At 39.0% G+C, this 20,453-nt stretch overlaps 2 protein-coding genes and 1 long non-coding RNA gene across 5 annotated transcripts in view; 1 reads left to right on the top strand and 2 right to left on the bottom strand.

Annotated features, from left to right (window-relative positions):
• LOC101888100 (lysine-specific demethylase 6A) overlaps positions 1-15,102 on the bottom strand; it is a 333,176-nt gene extending 318,074 nt beyond the window's left edge. For 2 of the 3 annotated variants that reach the window (XM_059128235.1, XM_059128238.1), the window contains exons 1-3: positions 14,969-15,095; positions 14,625-14,917; positions 14,463-14,571 (exon numbers count right to left, since the gene is read on the bottom strand). In XM_059128235.1, coding sequence (XP_058984218.1) covers positions 14,463-14,571; positions 14,625-14,917; positions 14,969-15,033 — 467 coding nt within the window. In that variant the 5' untranslated portion in view covers positions 15,034-15,095. Of the gene's footprint in view, positions 1-14,462; positions 14,572-14,624; positions 14,918-14,968 lie in introns of all 3 variants that reach the window. The other variant, XM_059128234.1, reaches the window with a different exon arrangement.
• Positions 4,241-6,971, bottom strand: LOC131805009 (uncharacterized). The gene is made up of 2 exons (XR_009343461.1): positions 4,436-6,971; positions 4,241-4,374 (listed from the first exon to the last, which is right to left on the bottom strand). It is a non-coding gene; the product is annotated as an uncharacterized LOC131805009 (long non-coding RNA).
• A 4,779-nt stretch (positions 15,103-19,881) lies between the features above and the next one.
• LOC101899775 (outer mitochondrial transmembrane helix translocase) overlaps positions 19,882-20,453 on the top strand; it is a 49,129-nt gene continuing 48,557 nt past the window's right edge. The window contains exon 1 of the mRNA XM_059128117.1: positions 19,882-20,124. Within this exon, the coding sequence (XP_058984100.1) occupies positions 19,943-20,124 (182 nt within the window). The 5' untranslated portion in view covers positions 19,882-19,942. The remainder of the gene's footprint in view (positions 20,125-20,453) is intronic.

Below are 20,453 nucleotides of genomic sequence, written 5' to 3'. Positions count from 1 at the left end.
TTCTGGAGACTGCGGGGGAGTTCCATACTCCGACGACGACTCGGAAGTTGACGACGAGGTCGTGGACTCACTGGGGACTACGTTGGTACAGCACGAAGCAACATAGTCCCTATTGCTATAGTCTCGCAACCGGGTTAAACCGGAACAATTCCTAAAATGCACCCATCCTCTGCATTCATTACATCGCACCGAGACTGATCTATGGTGGATGGTGTTTTGGCAAACCGTACAGAACCATGGTCCGGGGTTTTCCTCAAGCCCGGCACGGACCAAAAGAATCCGGAGCAAGCATTCCGGGATGTGCTGCTCCCAATATAGAAAAATAAACAAACACGAACATGTATACACTGGGTTGGCAGCCGCTGGCCGAAACTGGAATGTTGTTGTTTCGGGTCAATCCGGTGTCGTAGAACCCGCTGCCGTGGGATTGGTTTGTTTGCTAGTAATTTAATTCGGTGATAAATTATATATTTTTATACCCTCCACCATACTATGGAAGGTATATTAACTTTGTCATTCCGTTTGTAACTCCTCGAAATACTCATGTCAGAACCAACAAAGTATATACATTCTTGATTCCGACTGTCTGTCTGTCTGTTGTAAACACGCTATCTTTTCGTAAATGGACCATATAGGTCCACGTCTTCGTATAGCCCCCATATAACAGTACTTCTTTATATTCGACATTTTGATGGTTTTAGCGACATTATTAACCGGAATTGTTTCGAATTTAATATTTGAAGTTCGTAATGGATACTACAGCCTATGACAGAAAATTGTCTGTGCTGGTCCACGTCTTCTTATAGCCCCCATAAAACGGAACCCACGATATTCGGTATTTTGATGTTTCAAATTACGTATTTAGAGTTCGTAATGAGTCTTTAGTTTAGGTACAATACCCACCGAAATTGTTTGAGATGTGCACATTCAGCTTTGTTCTCATCTCCTCAGGCCATGTGGTAAAGAGTGTGGCCGTTGATTTCGTGGCGGATATTTTAATATTCCTCCCGTGGAAGTAAGCGTCAAGCTCCGCGAGATAGGGGTTCAGCCTTTTACATTTGTCATCGACTACTGGGCCCGACCAACGTTTCAAACTTGGCCAGAGGGCGGTTCTCTGCACGTCCTCAAACAGTATTATTGACTTATCAAATGCCTTTGATATGTCTGACACTGATTTTTGACAACTAAAACACAAACTTGCATCCCGCTGCTCGCTTCTGTAACACAACAACAAAATCAGAAATACATTGGTCTTCATTTTGTATTTCATTTAAAAATTTGTGTTGTTCCACCAGTATATTTTTTGGACAATTTCATCGTATGTTAGCTGGTAAACGGTCTTTGTTGGTTTCCCTCTAATTTTGGTGATTTTTGACGTATAAAATCACTGCTTAAGAGTTGTAGAGATTTTCTTTTTTAAATCGCTACAGTAGAGACATTAATTGTTTAAGACAGTTGTAGTTGTTGTAGCGATTGTTTATTGTCATCACTTTTAAAGCAAACAAAAAAGATTAACGGACCAAAGAACAATGGGCCATTCAGGCAGCGCGTGACGGTTTCGTTGGCCGTTTGAAGGCCATAATTGGTGCCAAAGGTGAACAATTCGAACAAATCTAAACTTATTCTAAAATTTGATGCTTTAAATATTTTCAAATTTTCATAGTGTTTGTTGGCCTTACAGTACGCTTACATAGAAAGGGGTTAACCCACTGGAATTGGATTAAAATTGTCATATCCATTACTTATACTTGCAATAAATCCTCTTAATGTAGGTTTACCCTACAAAAAGCTCTAACATAAACATGGCATTAGTCAAAAAATTTATTTGTAGCGATTTTTACGTCGGAGCAGTTGGCATCCCTGGTCTTTGGTGCCACCAAATTTGCCAATATCGAATAATTTGCGGCACCCACATATTGCAATAACAATTTTGCACACATCGACTTGTCTTGAAAAACACCTTTCGGAACAATTCTAGTTTAGTTAACACTCTTTGATTTTTTCGAAATTTTTTCCAGAGGTAGGTATTTTTACCCTGATTCCGGGAAACTATTTTTTTCTTGGGGGACGGACCCGGATCCCAGATTTTTTACCCGAAAATCCGGGTTTAAGACCCGGTCTGGACCCAGACCCAATATAGGAAAGCTTATAAAAATACCTACCCAACAAGTGGTCACATGGGTAAATAGTCAAGGTTCGGAAGTTATAGTCAAAATATCGATTTTTTGGACACATATTTTTTATAAAACCCCCAAAAAGTCCAAAAAGGGCCCATTATGGGGGCCAAATTATAGCTGACACTCTTACTTTTCCAAAATGCTACAATTTGGGCAAATACCTTTTTCGGGTCCAGAGACATGGGTCTTTCCATCCCCATAACCCGATTCTAAACAGTTTATTAAAATTGTTTTCAGTAAAAAAAGGTTTATTTCGCGTAGCCGTCTTTGGAATTACAAAAGTTTTCTCAATTTGACACTTTTTGTAAATAGCCGGCCTTCGGCTTCGGATTTTCTCCTCTGGGTATGTCCCGCACCGGCTAACGCGAACCAAAGTTTTCTAAATTGGATACCTTCTGTAAGTGACCGGCCTTCGGCCGGGGCTTGAGATTATGTCCTTTGGGTAAGTTTTCTAAATTTGACACTTTTTGTAAATAGCCGGCCTTCGGCCGGGGCTTCAGATTTTCTCCTCTGGGTATGTCCCACACCGGCTAACGCGAACCAAAGTATTCTAAATTGGATACCTTTTGTAAGTGGCCGGCCTTCGGTCGGGGCTTGAAATTTTTTTCTCTGGGTATGTCCCACACCGGCTAACGCGAACCAAAGTATTCTAAATTGGATACCTTTTGTAAGTGGCCGGCCTTCGACCGGGGCTTGAAATTTTCTCCTCTGGGTATGTCCCTCACCGGCTAACCCGAACCAAAGTTTTCTAAATATGATACCATTTGTAATTAGCAGGCCTTCGGCCGGGGCTTTAGTTTTTCTCCTCTGTGTATGTCCTACACCGGCTAACGCGAACCAAAGTTTTCTAAATTTGATACCATTTGTAATTTGCCGGCCTTCGGCCGGGGCTTCAGATTTTCTCCTCTGTGTATGTCCCACACCGGCTAACGCGAACCAAAGTTTTCTAAATTTGATACCATTTGTAATTAGCCGGCCTTCGGCCGTGGCTTTAGATTTTCTCCTCTGTGTATGTCCCACACCGGCTAACGCGAACCAAAGTTTTCTAAATTTGATACCATTTGTAATTAGCCGGCCTTCGGCCGGGGCTTTAGATTTTCTCCTCTGTGTATGTTCTACACCGGCTAACACGAACCAAAGTTTTCTAAATTTGACACTTTTTGTAAATAGCCGGCCTTCGGCGGGGGCTTGAGATTTTCTCCTCTGAGTATGTCCAACATCGGCTAACGCGAACCAAGGTTTTTGAAATGTGGTGCTTTTGTAATCCAACGACGGCTACGCGAAATAAACCTTTTTTTATTGAAAACATAATTTTAATGAACTGGTTAGAATCGGTTTATGCGGATGGAAAGACCCATATCTCTGGACTCAGTAAAGGTATTAGCACAAATTGTAGCATTTTGGAAAGGTGAGAGTATCAGCTATACATTTTGTCGACTCCCATAATGGACCCTTTTTGGACTTTTTGGGGGTTTTATAAAAAATATGGGTCCAAAAAATCGATTATTTGACTAGAAATTCTGAACCATGTGACCACTTGTTGGATAGGTATTCCAACGATACCTATATTGTATATATCTGGTAATTGGATGCGGGTCTAGTCGGGGTCCTGAACCCGGACTTTGGGATCAAAAATCTGTGGTCCCGGGTCCGTCTCCCAAGAAAAAAATAGTTTCCCTGGATCAGGGTAAAAATACCTACCACTGGAAAACATTTCGAAAAAATTGAAGAGTTTTTACTAAACTAGAGTTAAGCCCACCTTTCATTTGCAAATAAATTACCAATCGTTCCATATATATTTCCGATGATTCCGTTTCTCGATTAAATTGCTCGAAATTAGACATTACAATAATGTTAGAGAAATTCGTTTGATGAGTCTGTTGTTGTTGCAGAGCATTTGTTATAGTGGCAATTTCTTGCAATAATTTATATATTTCGACATAATGTTGTTTTTGTAATTGATTTGACTGTACAGCTTTAATTCTGTGGTTTGCATTTTCGATTTTCTGTTTTATCCTCGTCGCCAATTTTATTGTGTTTGTTGAGGAAATAAAAGGCACGCGTTTGACATTATAAAAACTATATTTTATTAAGGCTGATAAATCAACGAAGTTAAAACATTGCTTAGAGTTGGAAGAATGTATGATGATGAGCGGCTGAGCCCATATCTATAAAGAGAAGATCAATATGCTGTGACCTAGCAAAAACATAGAAAAAGAATGATGCATTGAAACAATCAGTCAATGATGTCAACTCACGACACTACAATGGTGCAGACCAATCCCACGGCGGCCGGTTCTATGTACCGGATTGAATCGGAGGCACATTTCTCCGACCAGGGGCCGCCAACCCAGCAAATACATGTTCGTGTTCGTCCACCACAATTTACGTTGGCAGATGTTGCACAGGTCATCAGAAGCGTAAAGTCATCCAAAGCGCTTGGTCCTGACGAAATCTTAATGGTGATGTTGAAGCAACTGATGAACCAGGAGTTGAGTATCTTACAAAGCTACATGTGTGGACGCCAGTCGTACGTGGATTTCAGAAACAAGAAGTCGAGCATCCGTAGAGTTAAACAGGGAGTTCCCCAAGGTGGGGTGATATCTCCGGCATAGAGATTATAACGTACGCAGATGATTGTACGCTCGTGGCGTCCGGACCCATTATTGATGACATTTGCGATCGGTTAAACGCTTACCTTGTTGATCTTACCGCCTTTTTCACTGCGAGGAATATGAAGATATCCGCCACTAAGTCGACGGCCACACTTTTCACCACATAGACTGCGGAGATGGGGCTATCCTTGAATGTGCAGGTCGATGGTGCTATTATTCCGACCACCAACTACCCCAAGGTATTAGGGGTCACATTCGATAGCCTTTTTAAGTCGTCCGCGCATACCACAGCTATCTGCGACAAGATTAGAAGTAGGAACAAGGTCCTCAAGTCTCTGGCCGGCAGTACTTGGGGAGCTGATAAGGAAACCTTGTTGACCTCTTACAACGCGATAGGCCGGTCTGTGGTAAACTATGCGGCTCCGGTGTGGTCCGCCAACGTCAGTGCTACGCAGTGGAAAAATATTCAGTCCTGCCAGAATGCCGCCCTTAGAACCGCAATAGGGTGCCTTCTCATGACACCTGTCGATCACCTTACCGGTGCGACAGCATAACAAAATGCTGTCAATGCAATACCTGCTTAGGTGTTATAGACAAAGCCATCCAAATCACCATCTTGTGGATAGGCAACCTCCGCCCAGGCACGTTAGGAAAGACCTTCATGATCTAGAGAGAGAGGTACAGAGGTATAAGAGAGAGCCTCTAGATCAACAGGCCTATCAAGCGGGACTGAATAGTATTCACTCTAATGCGGTCTCAGAAGCCATTGAAGGATACAGTGTGAATACTGTGCTAGGAGACCATCCCCCTTCCCTCGCAGCTGAAGAACTAGAGCTGCCCCGACAAACCCGAGTAGTTTTGGCTCAATTACGATCCGGATGGTGCAGCCGCCTAAAGTCCTACTGGGCCCGGATTAACGGCGACATGTAGAACATCTGTCCAGCATGTGGCACAGGCCCACATGACACGCTGCACCTATTTCGCTTCCCAGCCAAGCCTACTCACCTAACTCTAGTCTCGTTATGGACACAACCCATACAGGTTGCATCCTTTTTGAGACTGGACTTAGAGGCAGAACCTGACTGAACTGAACTGAAGAAAATGGAAACCGAAAGAACACAGATGTATGAGCTGCTACAACAACAATGGTGCAGACGTTTCAATTAATATTGGGCATGGATTGATCAAGGTGCAAGGAATGTCGGCCCAGCGTGCAATACAGGCCCGCATAATAAGCTGCATCTATCCAAATGTCCTGCCAAACTTATAAAACTCAATCCAGAAGATCTATGCCCAAGATCTAAGTCCATAAGTGTAGCAGATTTCCTAAACATGGTCTTTGAAGCAGAACCAGATTAGCAGCATATAAAGCACCTAACATACACCACTGTTACCACAACAACCGCAAAAATAAACTTATTAGTTTTTACACTATTATGATTTGATCACAAATATGTATTTTGACAATGGTCAGATGGGCTTTGATTTTCATAAGTTTCTTATAGGTTTTGCTTTTCATAAGGTTTTATATGATACCTATATTGTCTGTATCGGTAGTGTAAATCCGGACCTGTGGCTGCTGTATATGTTTGTTTATTTTTCTTCTTTTGGGAGCAACATAACAAGGAATGCCTGCTCCGAATTATTTTAGTCCGTGCCGGGACCGAAGAAAACCCCGAACCTGATTCTGCTCAGTTTGTCAGAACGTTATCCACCACTGGTCTGTTTCGAAAAATGGGTGCTGTTCCGGATTAAGTCGGTTGAGAAACTACATCGAAAAGGATTATATTGTGACGTGCTGCAGCAACATAGTGCGCAGCGAGTCTACGTCGTACGCTTCTGAGTCTTCGTCGGAGTACGGAACTCCACCACAGTCTCCCGAACGGCAACCTATACCGCAGTATCTTACGCCACAAGTTGCTGTTCCAACTCCGGACTGTGCATCTTTCTTGGAATTTAATTCCAACGGCTCAGAGGTAGGTTGGTAGGCAATAACCGTCTGGTACTAGGGGATTTTAATGCCAGCTATGAGTTGTGGCATTCCGTCCCAGGTATGAACGAGGGGATCAGCGCTGGCAGAGCAGATAGACTGTTCCATATTCTGCACGGTTAACGAGGATGTTCTCACCCGAAAAACACTTAACAATAGTGTCACGCCAGACTTAAACACAGTGTCACCCTGTCTGATAAATGGCGTGACCTAGCAACACGTAATTTCTCATCGATGAGACCTTGTTCCGATAACAGTCTCTATAAGCAGATCGTCCGATTTTATAACCTCTGAACACCACACTTTATCGAGCAACCTGAGACAGAGTATTACGTCATATCAGATCTCTTTCCGCCAAGGAGGCACCATCAAAGTTTACAATAGGTGATGTTGCAAAAATCATTCCGAGGCGAAATCTCAATGGTAATGTTAAAACAACTAGATACGCCGGACTTGAGTACCTGACAAAAGCTCTCATCCTTCCTCTAACTATCCACATAGTTCCCGAAACCGGGAAATGTTCCGGGTGGTCGCTACTGAAGCCAGCAAAGGGCTAATTTCCGTTTTGCCGCCAGTAGCAAATATTCTTGTGGCTTTACTCATCCCGAGCATCAGAGAAAGCTATCCATCAACAGGGATTCCGTCCACACAGCATTGCATGCCATATCCGTACATACCAGTCGAGGAAGAAACCAGAGAGAGAGAGAACAACCCTCCGGCCAAGTGGAATTCCCGAACAAGAAGTCCAAACCCCGTGGAGTGAAACAGGGAGTTCCCTAAGGTGAGGTGATATCTCCGGAACTCTCTACTTTTCCGGAAAGTCTCGCCCGCCAGATGACATAGAGATCGTTACGTATGCGATGACATATGTTTAAGGTTGAACACCTATCTTGCGGAGCTTGCCGCATACTTCCACTCGAGGAATATGAAGATATCCGCCTCGAAATCAACGGCCACATTCTTCACCACATGATCTGCGGAGATGAGAACAAAGCTGAATGTGCAGGCCGAGGAAAATATATATACCGACCACGAGCTACCCCAAGATCCAAGAATCACATTCGACAGCATGTTTAAGTCGTCCGTACAAGCCACAGCTATCTGCGACAAAATAAAAAGTTGGGATAAGTTACTCAAGGCGCTAGCCGGCAGCACTTGGGGTGTTAACAAGAAGATCTTTTTACCTCTTATAACGCGATAGGTCGGTCTGTGGCCAGCTATGCGGGCCCATTGCGGTCTGCGAATATAAGTGCTATGCAGTGGAAGAATATCCAGACCTGCCAAAATGGGAGCAAGTTGAGTTTAGAATCTATGCTCAGATCATTTTGAAATTCTTACCGCAGGTGTGTATTTTTAACCTGATTAAAGGAAAGTAAATTTTCGTCGGAGAAATATCCGGTTACCCAGTTATTTGACCCGAAAGTTCGAAATGGGTATCATTTGAAAGCTTCTGGAATTACCTATCCAACAAGTTGTCATATGATAGGGTTATTGGAACCGGTTCCGGAGTAATGCAATTTCAATTCAATTCAAACTTATTGAGTCTTTGTTTTTTTTTTAACACGAAAATTTACAATTTTGAAGTGAAGAAAGAAATGCTTAAAACTATAATGTTTTGTTTTAATGACTAAAGCGTATTTTCAGCGTCTGGCTTTACTAAAATTTGTTAATTAGTGTTTACTAAACTAAGTGTGTATATCGTGCTTGCTCCCGGCACTACAATGTTTGAGAGCATGTCTCATTTTATTTACCTTAAAACTAACTTAACCTAAACCTAACCTACACTTAAACAACAGAGATGATCAAACGAAAGTTTGTTCGTCTAAGTTGTTAACTAGCCCCTGTGAATTCCACGAGAGGTGCTAACGTAAAATTCTGGACACTGAATATCTTCCAGAGACATGTACAAGTTAATACCCAACGGTGAGACGTAATTAGTATTTTCCCATGTGAAATTAGATTCCTTATTAACACATTCCTGAATAAGCAAGTTTGAATGCATAAAAGCCCTGTTGGCGTAGTTTTTAATTAAACGCATAGCATATACTGAGATTGGGGTATCTTTCGATGCTTCTTTTCTCCACTAATAGGTATGTAAGCATTTTAAAGTAACCTATGGTATGAGATTTTCTAACTAACGTGGTATGATATTTTCTACTCTGGAGTATGTTTAACACCGGCTACGCGATCCATAGTTTTCTAAACATTGTAATTTTGGTGTACGTCCAACACCGGCTACGCGATCCATAGTTTTTCTAAACATTGTAATTTTGGTAGGTAGCCGGCCTTTGGCCATTGACATTTTCTTCTCTACGGTATGTCTAACACCGGCTACGCGATCCATAATTTTTTTAATATTATAGTTTTTGTAACTAGTTTTTCTGAATATTGTTATTTTTTGTAAGTATCCGGAATTCGACTTTAAAGTCAATATCTTCGGAACTACAAAGCTATAATGGTTAGATACATAATAGTGGAGGAAATCTCAATTTCATGATTTGCAACACCAATATCTTCGGAACTTCAAGAGATATCAATACATATTGGAAAGGCCAGAGTGTAGGCTACAATGTAGTATGCAGTTTCTAATACCCCATAATGGGCGTAACGTCTGCCCGGCGAGTGATACGCTGCATCTTTTAAATTACCCGGCCGATCATACCTCTCTCACTCCTGAAGACCTCTGGTTACAGCCCATTAAAGTAGTCGAAACATAACATGTAAAACTGTTACAACAATAACATCAAATAAAGGGTTTTTTAAGCTATATAGAACTTTAAATTGTAACAAGTTAAAAAGCAGTAAGTTCGGCCGGGCCGAAATTTGAATACCCTCCACCATTTGGAACGAATTTGGAAATTTTCAAAGAATATCTTAATGCTTATTTGCCTTTTCATGTAAGGAAGAGAGTGGTTGTATCCTTGCTGCTATCGCAGGTAAATTATTGTCTAGAGGTAGTCTCCGGCACTACTTCTTCTCAAATGCAACGTATCCGTAGGGCGGTAAATTCGATTGTTCGTTATGTGTATGGCTTGCGTCGTGGTGATCATGTTTCTTGTTTTGTTAATGATCTCCTGGGATTGCCATTTAGCAGCTACGTTGATCTTCGTATTCTTCAATTTCATTACAGTGTTATGTGCAATTTTGACTCGCCTCTTCGTGACAACTTTGTGTTTTGTAGATCATCTCGAAATCCTCAATTGTTGTGTCCAAGGTTTTGGTCCTCCATTGGTGAGAGATCATTTGTGGTTAGGGCGGTGAGATTGTGGAATCAGCTTCCTTTGGCCTTACGTACTTTGGCCCATACCAATTATCTGTTTAGGGTTAAAGTAATTGAATACCTTCGCCTAAATATGTAGGCTATGTTTTTGTAGTGGTTGCGTCGGTTTATTATGGGTTTTTCTTTTTGTTGGGCTGGGGAGCCACTATATTATCATCTTAATTTTATTTGTAGGGTATAATGTGAGTTACTATTTATACTCTGTTTTGTGAGTAATAAAATAGTTCTCTCTTATTTTTAGCTCGTTTCTGCTACACTTTTTCACTGCTCTACTAGACTATTGTTTGGTTGGTGATGGTGAATCGAGGTGTAGGGTTCGAGCTTCTCGTGAATTATTAAGATAAATTATTAGGTTTAATATGTTATTTGTTAAGTTTGAATTAATCATTGAATTTGTATTATGTTAGGGTATTGTAGATAGATAATATAAGTTATGGGCCTGTGGGCTTATTTATATTTCTTTGTAAGGTAAATAAATGAAATGAAATGAATATGGTCCCTAAAAAATTCGGTTAAAATTTAAAAAATACCGAATATAGCCGTCATATTAGGGTCTATAGGACGTTTACCTACATAGGCCTTGTTTGTCATAAGCCATTACCATATTCAAATTCGAAACTTGAAATAAACGGTGAATAATGTAGCTAAAATCATCAAAATATCGTATATAGGGAGGTACCGTTATATCGGAGCTGGGCGAAGACCTGGACCTGCATAGACATAATACCGAATATAGGGAGGTACTGATATATGGGGGCTATACGAATTCCGGTGAATAATGTTGCTAAAATCATCAAAATACCGAATATCGGGAGGTACTTACATATGGGGGCTATATGAAAACGTGGATCTACATGGCCCATTTACGAACTTAACCTGCTTACTGGAAAAATAAACACGTGTGCAAAATTTTAGTCTTTTATCTCAATTCGTTCGAAAGATAGCGTGATTACAACAGACAGACAGACGGACATTGCTAAATCGACTTAGAATTTTACGCTGATCAAGAATATATATACTTTGTTGGGTCTGACATTAGTATTTCGAGGAGTTACAAAGTTAATTCCCGCCATAGTATGATGGAGGGTATAAAAAGTAACACAAAAAATTAAATTTTGATGAAACTTTTTTTATTTGTTTCTGTATACTCTGACAAATCATCATGAATAGACTCACGCTTGAAAAACGCTATGAAAGTATCCAAATTTACTTTGAAAATCAGGCTCTAGAGCAGTTGGTAAATGACAATTTGTTTTATCGCAAAATTGTGTTCAGCGATGAGGCGCATTTTTGGCTTAACGGGTTTGTTAATAAGCAAAATTGCCGCATATGAAGTGAGACCAACCCACAAGAGACCCTACAGACTCCATTGAATGCTTGCTCCGAATTTTATTGGTCCGTGCCGGGATTGAGGAAAACCCCGGACCTTGGTTCTGCTCGGTTTGTCAGAAAGTAATCCACAACAGATCTGTTTCGGTGCGATGTAATGGATGTGCACTTCAAAAAATGTTCCGGACTAAGGCGTTTTCGAGACTACAGCGAAAGGGATTATGTTGCGACTTGCTGCAGTAACGTAGTCCCCAGCGAGTCCACTTCTTCGTCGTCTTCATCAGAGACGTCGTCGGAGTATGGCACTCCACCGCAGTCTCCAGAACAGCAACTAACACCGCAGCACCTAACGCCACATGTTGTGCATTATTCTTGCAATTCAATTGCAACGGACTTCGAGGCAAAATAGATGAGATAGTGGAATTTATGAGTCGGAGGAATATTAAGATCGCAGCGGTGCAGGAAACCAAGCTGAATGAAAATTGCAGCCTACAACGTTGTTATGGTTACAACGTACGAAGGAAGGATCGCACCAGAAGTGGAGGTGGGGGATTAGCGTTCCTGTTACCCCATTCTGTTCAGTACAGACCTATCTCGCTTTAGCTAGTCTCTAGTGACCCATACATGGAATGTATGGGGGTAGCAGTCAAGTGTGGAACTGCCAAGGTAGAGATTCTTAATGTGTATATCCGGTCGATTAATAGCTGTGAACCGCGTTATTTGCCTGATATTAGCACATTGTTGGTAGGCAATAACCGCCTGGTACTAGGGGATTTTAATGCCCACCATGAGTTGTGGCATTTCGTCCTAGGTAATGACCAGAGGGAGTCAGCGCTGGCAGAGCAGATTGACCGCTCCACATTCTGCACGGACAACGAGGATGCCCCCACCCGAATAAGAGGAGAGTGTCACAGTTCGCCAGACTTAACCATAGTACCGAAGAGGTGCGCGGAGTATTTTAACCGACAATTTGTTGAGCACCCCGCGAGCAATAGGGCGAAGCGACAGAACAGATCAGTGTTGGTAGCCCTTGACCTATCAAAGGCATTTGATACGGTCAATCATGCCAGAATGTTTGAGGACGTGCAGAGAACTACCCTCCAAGTTTGAAACGTTGGATAATCAACTATATGTGTGGACGCCAGTCGTACGTGGAATTCCGGAACAAGAAGTCCAAAGCCCCTAGAGTGAAACAGGGAGTTCCCCATGGTGGGGTGATTTCTCCGGAACTGTTTAACTTCTACCTTTCCGGAATTCCTCGCCCTCCAGACGGCATTGAGATCGTAACGTATGCGGATGATTGTACGATCATGGCGTCGGGCCCAGTGGTCGATGACATATGCGAAAGAATCACTATCTCGCGTAAATTGCCGCATACTTCCACGCGAGGAATATGAAAATATCCGCCACGAAATCAACGGCCACACTCTTTATCACATGGTCTGCGCAGATGAGAACACAGAACGCTGCCCTGAGAACTGCGACAGGGTGCATTTTCATGACACCAGTGGACCATCTACATGAGGAGGCGAAAGTCCTTCCCATACGTCAGCATAATATGCTTTCGTTGCAGTACCTGCTTGGGTGTTACCGTGAGAGTCATTCCAACCATCATATGGTGGATAAATCTCGCCCACCCAGGCGTGTCAGGAAGGACATACATGATCTAGAGAGGGTGGTCCAGCGCTATAAGAGAGAACCTTTACATCAATAAGCCTATCAGGCAGGTCTGAGTGGCATTCATACCGATGCAGTCGCGGATGTCATTTAGTAGTTATAAAGTGAATGCCGTCCTCGGAGTCCACCCGCCATCCATTGCAGCTGAAGAACGTCAGCTGCCTAGACAAACAAGGGTAGTTTTGGCGCAATTACGTTCAGGATGGTGTAGTCGCCTCAATTCGTATTGGGCACGAATTGATGAAGATGTGCGTGACGCCTGCCCGGCGTGTGATACAGGCCCGCACAATACGCTACACCTTTTTAATTGCTCAGCCAAACCTACCCAACTCACTCCAGAGGATCTCTGGCTACAGCCCGTTAAAGTAGCCGAATTTCTAAACCTGGAGCTGGAACCAGATTAGCAGAACACAAACACACACATGTACTACTGCTACAACAACAACAACAAACCAGGGTAGTTTTGGCGCAATTACGTTCAGAATGGTGTAGTCGTCTTAATTCGTATTGGGCACGAATTGATGAAAATGTGCGTGACGCCTGCCCGGCGTGCGATACAGGCCCGCACAATACGCTACACCTCTTTTACAAACCTACCGAACTCACTCCAGAAGATCTCTGGCTACAGCCCATTAAAGTAGCCGAATTTCTAAACCTGGAGCTGGAACCAGATTAGCAGAACGCAAACACATGCATGTACTACTGCTACAACAACAGACTCCATTACATCCAGAAAAATGCACCGTATGGTGCGGTGGCATCATCGGACCTTATTTCTTCAAAAATGAGGCCTGAGCTCGCGTTACTGTCAATGGAGATCGTTACCGCACCATGATCAATGATTTTTGTTTAAAAATATGGATGACGTTGATCCGGAGGAGATGTGGTTTCAACAGGATGGCGCTACGTGCCATGGTTACGTGAACGCAACCATCGACTTATTGAAATCAAAATTTGGCGATAAGTTGATTTCGAGAAGTGGACCTGTCAATTGGCCTCCAAGGTCGTGCGATTTGATACCTCTCGATAATTTCCTGTGGGGCTACGTGAAGTCACTGGTTTATGCTGATAAACCAGCAACAATTGACGCCTTGGATGCCAGCATTTTTCGTGTTATTCGAGACATACGGCCAGCAGTGCTAGAAAAAGTGGCCTAAAATTGGACGTCCAGAATACACTTCGTTAAGAACAGCCGCGGTGCACATATGCCCGAAATGTTAATGTCACGTATTAATCTTTCGAATAAAAAAATGTTGATTAAAATTTAATTTTTTGTTATTTTTTTACAATTTCAAGTTCTATTGGGCTTAAAAACACCCTTTACGATACGAGGAGAGATATTGGTAACGGACAATACTGTAAATATTATTTAAGTGATTAAAAAGAAAACTTACCAACGAAAAGCGTTAAAATGGAAATATGTTATGCCCAGACCATATAAAAAGTCTAGATTACGCCTGCTATTTTCCTCGCGCTTGAAATATTGTTGGTACGCGGACAATGCTAAACGTAAAAATATTAATTTTAAAGATAAACAAAATAATAACATTTACAACCTTCATCAAATTCCCCAAGTAGTAAGTGCAGATGCCCCAATTTGCAAAATGTATGAGGATCAACAAGTTTATTTGAATGAAAAGGTATTTGTTCCTTGTAAAAATTAGTGTTATTTGATTTGGTGTCAAAGTAAGCTGGTTTTTCTAATTCTGGATGATGTATTTCTTCAGCATTTTCCGACTCTTTCGCATTATTAGATGTAATGGCTTGCAAAACGAAAATAGCTCGTCGGGTTAAGTCACGCAACAAATCATTTTCAGAGCTATTGTTCTTAATACAACCAAACTGCTTACTAAAAATTTAGGAATTAAATTATGTCACATAATTGCTTTGCAAAACATACCTATCTAAATCAGAAATAAGCTGCAATTCATCTATAGAAAACTCTCCCCTTTTCGTGATCTTCATGTTTGTTTACAAAATAAAAATATGTCTGAAAGAGTTACGAAGCCAATGTTAGGGCGACAGCATATAAACAAATTGAACCGGCAGCGATGTGTTTCAACGGCGATTACGTACCTCAGAAATATATACAATAATTGTGTTCCCGTACGCTTTAAAAACTAAAAAGCCCAAGAAAAGTTATCATTAGTGGAATCCTCTTCGTTATCGACAACTTTCCAACACAAAATATACATGCAAAAAGTAACTTAACACTAACTATCTATCGGTAATTCTTAAGTTCCTCGTACACGGTCGAAACGCATGACATCAAACTCGTGTACTTATTCATGAAGTTTTCAGCGCACATAGTTCATCTATTCATTTTGCTTTAGGTGCGTGATATTAGCAACGACGCTATCTTTCGATAACAACGAGTTATCGAAATTCACAGGTTGACACAGAACACCCCAATTTCACATACAGGACCGATCTTCTGTCCTGACTAAAGGTGCAAGTACATAAAAAGCTAGGAGTCATGGCTAGGCATATTAATGTCAAATTGTAATGGAAAATGACTTCCGGATTTTAGTGAGCCGATCTTCTGCCCTGAACACCGCTCAAATCAAGCTGGAAAATTATACTGTTTTTGATTTGATAGCGGTCTTTCGCATCAATCCCTTGAGAAATGACTTTAAATTTATTATATGCAATTATTTACTATTCCTATTTTAGTGAGCCGATCTTCTGTCCTGAACACCGGTTTTTAATTCACAATTTCATTAAATAAATTAATTTTAATAACTCGTTGTTATCGAAATTTTGGGTCGTTGCAAACTTCACGCACCTGATTCTTGCTGGTTTTGGAACACTCTATGATAGTGTTGCCAGCATTGAAACTGCATATTACACATGGAGGATAAAAATGTTACACATTTGGGGGGAAAATAGTCATAATTTTTTATTAATAAAAATTATTAGAACAGTGTGGCTTGTTTGTTCGGGATACCGTAGTATTTTGTTGTTGCAAAATTATATAAAAATTGCTACATAGCACAAAAATAAACTTAGATTCATTTTATACCAATATTACAGAACAAAAATATCAAATATAAATATATTAAACTTTGATTAATACTCTTAAGTTTTATTGAACTTTTACTGTGTCGGACCGAAGTGTACCCTACGTTACCTTCCTTTGTAAATTAAATCACAAGCGTTTAAAGTGTCGAGCATTCACAAGGAAAAGAGTCACACTCACTTATTGTCTTTCCCAAAAATCATTTGCTAAATATCCTTCCTGCAGAAGCATTTGAAAAGGGAGGGATTAAAATTAAATGTTATGAATAGTTAAATAACAATTACACATGATGAGGCAACATTTTCAAAATGTTTGTATCGGCAGAAAAAATGTTTGACAAATGTCTCTCCAGCAGAATTCTAAAATAGGAAAATAAAAAAATTCGTTCAAAATGTCAACATTTACACAAAAAGTTGAAAACATGAACGAAAATTTTAAAATTAATGATATAATAAATCTTTGAGAGAAAAACAATAATTTCTTCTATTCATATAAGTGAGAATTTCAAGTATTTTCGTATAAAATTCCATTAGAATCAACAAACAAAATTTTTGAAAAAAGTAATTATTTTACTATTAGTCATGTCACAAAATCGTATCAAAATGGTTTGAATTTCGCGATTTCGTACGATGAACTACGAATTCAGTGTAAATATGGCAACATTATATATTCAATATGGTAACATTAGGGGAATGCCGAATGAATGAGGAATCAAAACACATGATTAGAAAACATTGTAGAAGTGTAATTTGTGAAAAATATTCTGTTAATGAGAGTTTTTTGTGCAAAAAGAAAGATTATTTCATTATTTTTTGGTGTTTCGATTTTTTTGTAACTGAATCGCAAAGTAATTAACACAATACTGAAAAAATACGCCGGAGAAATTTAAGAGATGCTTCGGACCGAATTCCTTTGCCTGGCCCTAAAATATTAATTAATGATTAATAGATTAAACATCATTCCACAACACATTAAGATACATTTTTGTGCAAAATTATTTTTTGTTTTGTTTTTTTTTTCTTTGCTTCAGTTTATAATTCGTAATACCACATTGTTGGGTTTTCACAGATGAATAATTTTCGTTTGACGAAAAAAGTGATTTTGCAACACTATGTTAACAATTGTCTTCGTCAATTGAGAAACCATTAGAATTAGCTAATTATTTTGAATAAAAAGATTAAAAATGTAATTGTGTATTTGTCATAAAGACAAAATTTTTATTACTAAAAAGTATTTTGAGAGTGTTTTAAGTCACAAGTTTCCAAAAAAATACAATTTCACTTGCAAAAAACACGAAATTAAAATCACTTGCGTTCAGAATTCATTCTTGTGACATACCCATGGCAGAAGAATACAGGTAGATGCATGGTACAATGATATCAAGGTAGGGCTAGGATACTATATGATTTTAATTTTTTTATTTTCTTGTCATCTTATGTCATCTTTATTTGTTTATGTATTTGTTTTCTTTTCAATAACAAAAAAATTGTTGAGAAAATATTCAAATTCGGGTGTTTTCAAGATGATTTTTCAACGTATGCATCGACAAAATCTAGAGTTTTTGTAGCGAAATAATCCTTTAGAGATATATAGTACATGATTTTGAAAAGAAGTGTTGACCTTTTATTCAGTTATCGCGGTTTTCAATTATTTATTCAAAATAAATGCAACAAGTTGTTTGATTTTTTATTGTTTTGATACTAATTCTGACATTACAAGCCAAACAGGTAGACCTCTATACTTGCAATTTTTTCAAATTTGGCCTACCTTCTCTTCATTGTACCATGGGTAGATGCATTAACGCTTGGGAGCATTGATATGTCAAAAAAAATATTTTTTTTTCAAATGTAAGTAGATTTTTATATGTTTTCTTATACTACGTCATTCGGAGGCTATTATAATCCGCATTTTTCAACAATTTTTCCAAATTCAAATAATTTTTCATTCAACATTTTCAATTTCAAAATTGGTTTGACAGTTCATTGTCCCAACAGCTGTGTCGACGCGTCTACCTATATTCTTCTACCATGTGACATGCCTGTATGAATTATGCTAAGTTTAAATGACACATGATTCGCTCCCTATTCCTTGCTCGACCATTAATTAAGAAATATCTAATTAATTCACCACTAAAATTTGCTGAGCGAACAAAGATTTTTTTCTTGATTCTAATTATTTAATTCTTAGTGCACTAATTCCTGATCATTAAGTTCGTCTCGAAAGAGAAAACAAACACATAAATCATAAAACATATGATCTTCGCCTTAACAAGGCAAAACTCAGAATGTAAATTTTGTTTTCTCTCTCATCCGAGGTACGCTTTTCGTCCACGAGTTAAATTTTCCACAGAAAACTGCAAACAAAAGAGGCAATATTTTCAAAATGTTTGTATCGGCAGAAAAAAATGTTTTCAGCAGAATTCTAAAATAGAAAAATACAAAATGCGTTCAAAATGTCAACATTTACAAAAAAAGTTGAAAACATAAATGAAATTTTTAAAATTAATGATATAATAAATCTTTGGGAGAAAAAAAATTTCTTCTATTCATATAAGTGAGATTTTCATGTATATTCTTATATAAAATCCCATTGAAGTCAAGAAACAAAATTTTTGAAAAAAGGAATTATTTTATTATGAATTATGAATCGTGCCGTATGAACTGGGTAATTCGTGTACCTAATTTTGAGAGAGAACAACGTGATTAAAAGTGCAATGAGAACATAGCATTATGTGGCGTTTCCACTGCACTTGATTCGATCTCTATTCGTTGTTTGACCGTTAACTATGAAAAAACTACCTAATTCTTCACACACAATTTCCTGAGCGAACCCTCATATTTGTACATTGTTCAAATCAAATCACTCTCATAACAACGAAAAAATGTTTTCCATCCCTAACAAATGAGAGCATTTATCGAAAAATAAAGGGCTAAGTACATAAGAAGCTTGAAGTCATGGCTAGGCATATTTTGTGACATTTCACAAAGGGATTACAGAGCCGCACTAAAATCCAGCCGTCGTTTTCCATTATAATTTGACATTAATATGCCTAGCCATGACTTCAAGCTTCTTATGTACTTAGCCCTTAAATGATGACATTTAAAAATTAAAAATAGAAAAATTTAATGAAATATTAAAAATTTTTGGGAAGACTGAAAATTATGAATGAAAACTACAATGTTGAATGGCGTATGTACATTCAAACGAAAGTAAATTTTGTTTTCTCTCTTATTCGAGGTACGCATTTTGTCCACAAGTTGAAATTTCCACAGAAAACTGCAAACAAAAGAGCAATATTTTCAAAATGTTTGTATCGGCAGAAAAACTGTTTGACAAGTGTCTCTCCAGCAGAATTTAAAAATAGAAAAATACAAAAATATGTTCAAAATGTCAACATTTACACAAAAAGTTGAAAACGTGAATGAAAATTGTAAAATTAATGATATGATGAATCTTTGGGAGAAAAACAATAATTTCTTCCATTCATATTAGAGAGAATTTCATGCATTTTCGTATAAATTCAATTCAAAAATCAACAAACAAAATTTTTTAAAAAAAAAAGTAATTATTTTACTATGAATTACGAATCGTGCCGTATGAACGGGTTAATTCGTGTCGTGATTCTGAGAGCAAACAACGTCATTCAATTTACCGTGTGAACATGCTATTACGAATCGTGCCGTACCCAATTCTGAGCGCGAACAACTTGATTGAATGTGCAGTGAGAACATAGCATAATTGTACATCGATAAAAAAATAAAATAACAATTGCTGTCGATTGTTTGACATCTCTAGTATTACTATTATAGTATCATTAATTGTACTCGAACGTTGTGGACCTTGGCAATCTCTGCAATGGAAAATTTTAATTTTGGTGGATCCCAAGTATCAAGAAATGATTTTTTCCAAATGCTCATTCGAGTGTCAATAGCCTCAGTGATTACGTACTATTCAGTCAAGTGGATGATGAATCAGATAGACCCTACAAGTAAAAATAAGAAGAAGGCTAAACTACGAGCAGAGGAACAGCTTAAGAGGTTAGTTCGTTTTGAGAAATCGATATAAACATTTATAAGTTAGAACTTTACGTAAATGGGGTAACTAGTATGATCGTAGTGTAAATAAGTAAAAATATACATAGGTTGCCCTACAGACTCAAAACTTCGCTATTAGGGCGCATTCCTACTTAATACTTTAAGTAACTTGTTTAAGTTTACATAAAAGCAAAATTTCAAGGACCATTTTTTTTTTCGTTGGTATCATATTTAGAGCCGTTGGAACGCGTAGCCGTTGAAGAAAATTGGAAGCCCACAAAGGCCGACTATTAAATAATTATTATACCCTCAGCCATATGGCTGCTAGGGTA

This window comes from Musca domestica, unplaced genomic scaffold (genome assembly GCF_030504385.1).
Source record: "Musca domestica strain aabys unplaced genomic scaffold, Musca_domestica.polishedcontigs.V.1.1 5, whole genome shotgun sequence".
Lineage (NCBI taxonomy): Eukaryota > Metazoa > Arthropoda > Insecta > Diptera > Muscidae > Musca > Musca domestica.
This window is presented reverse-complemented; position numbering and strand designations above follow the sequence as displayed.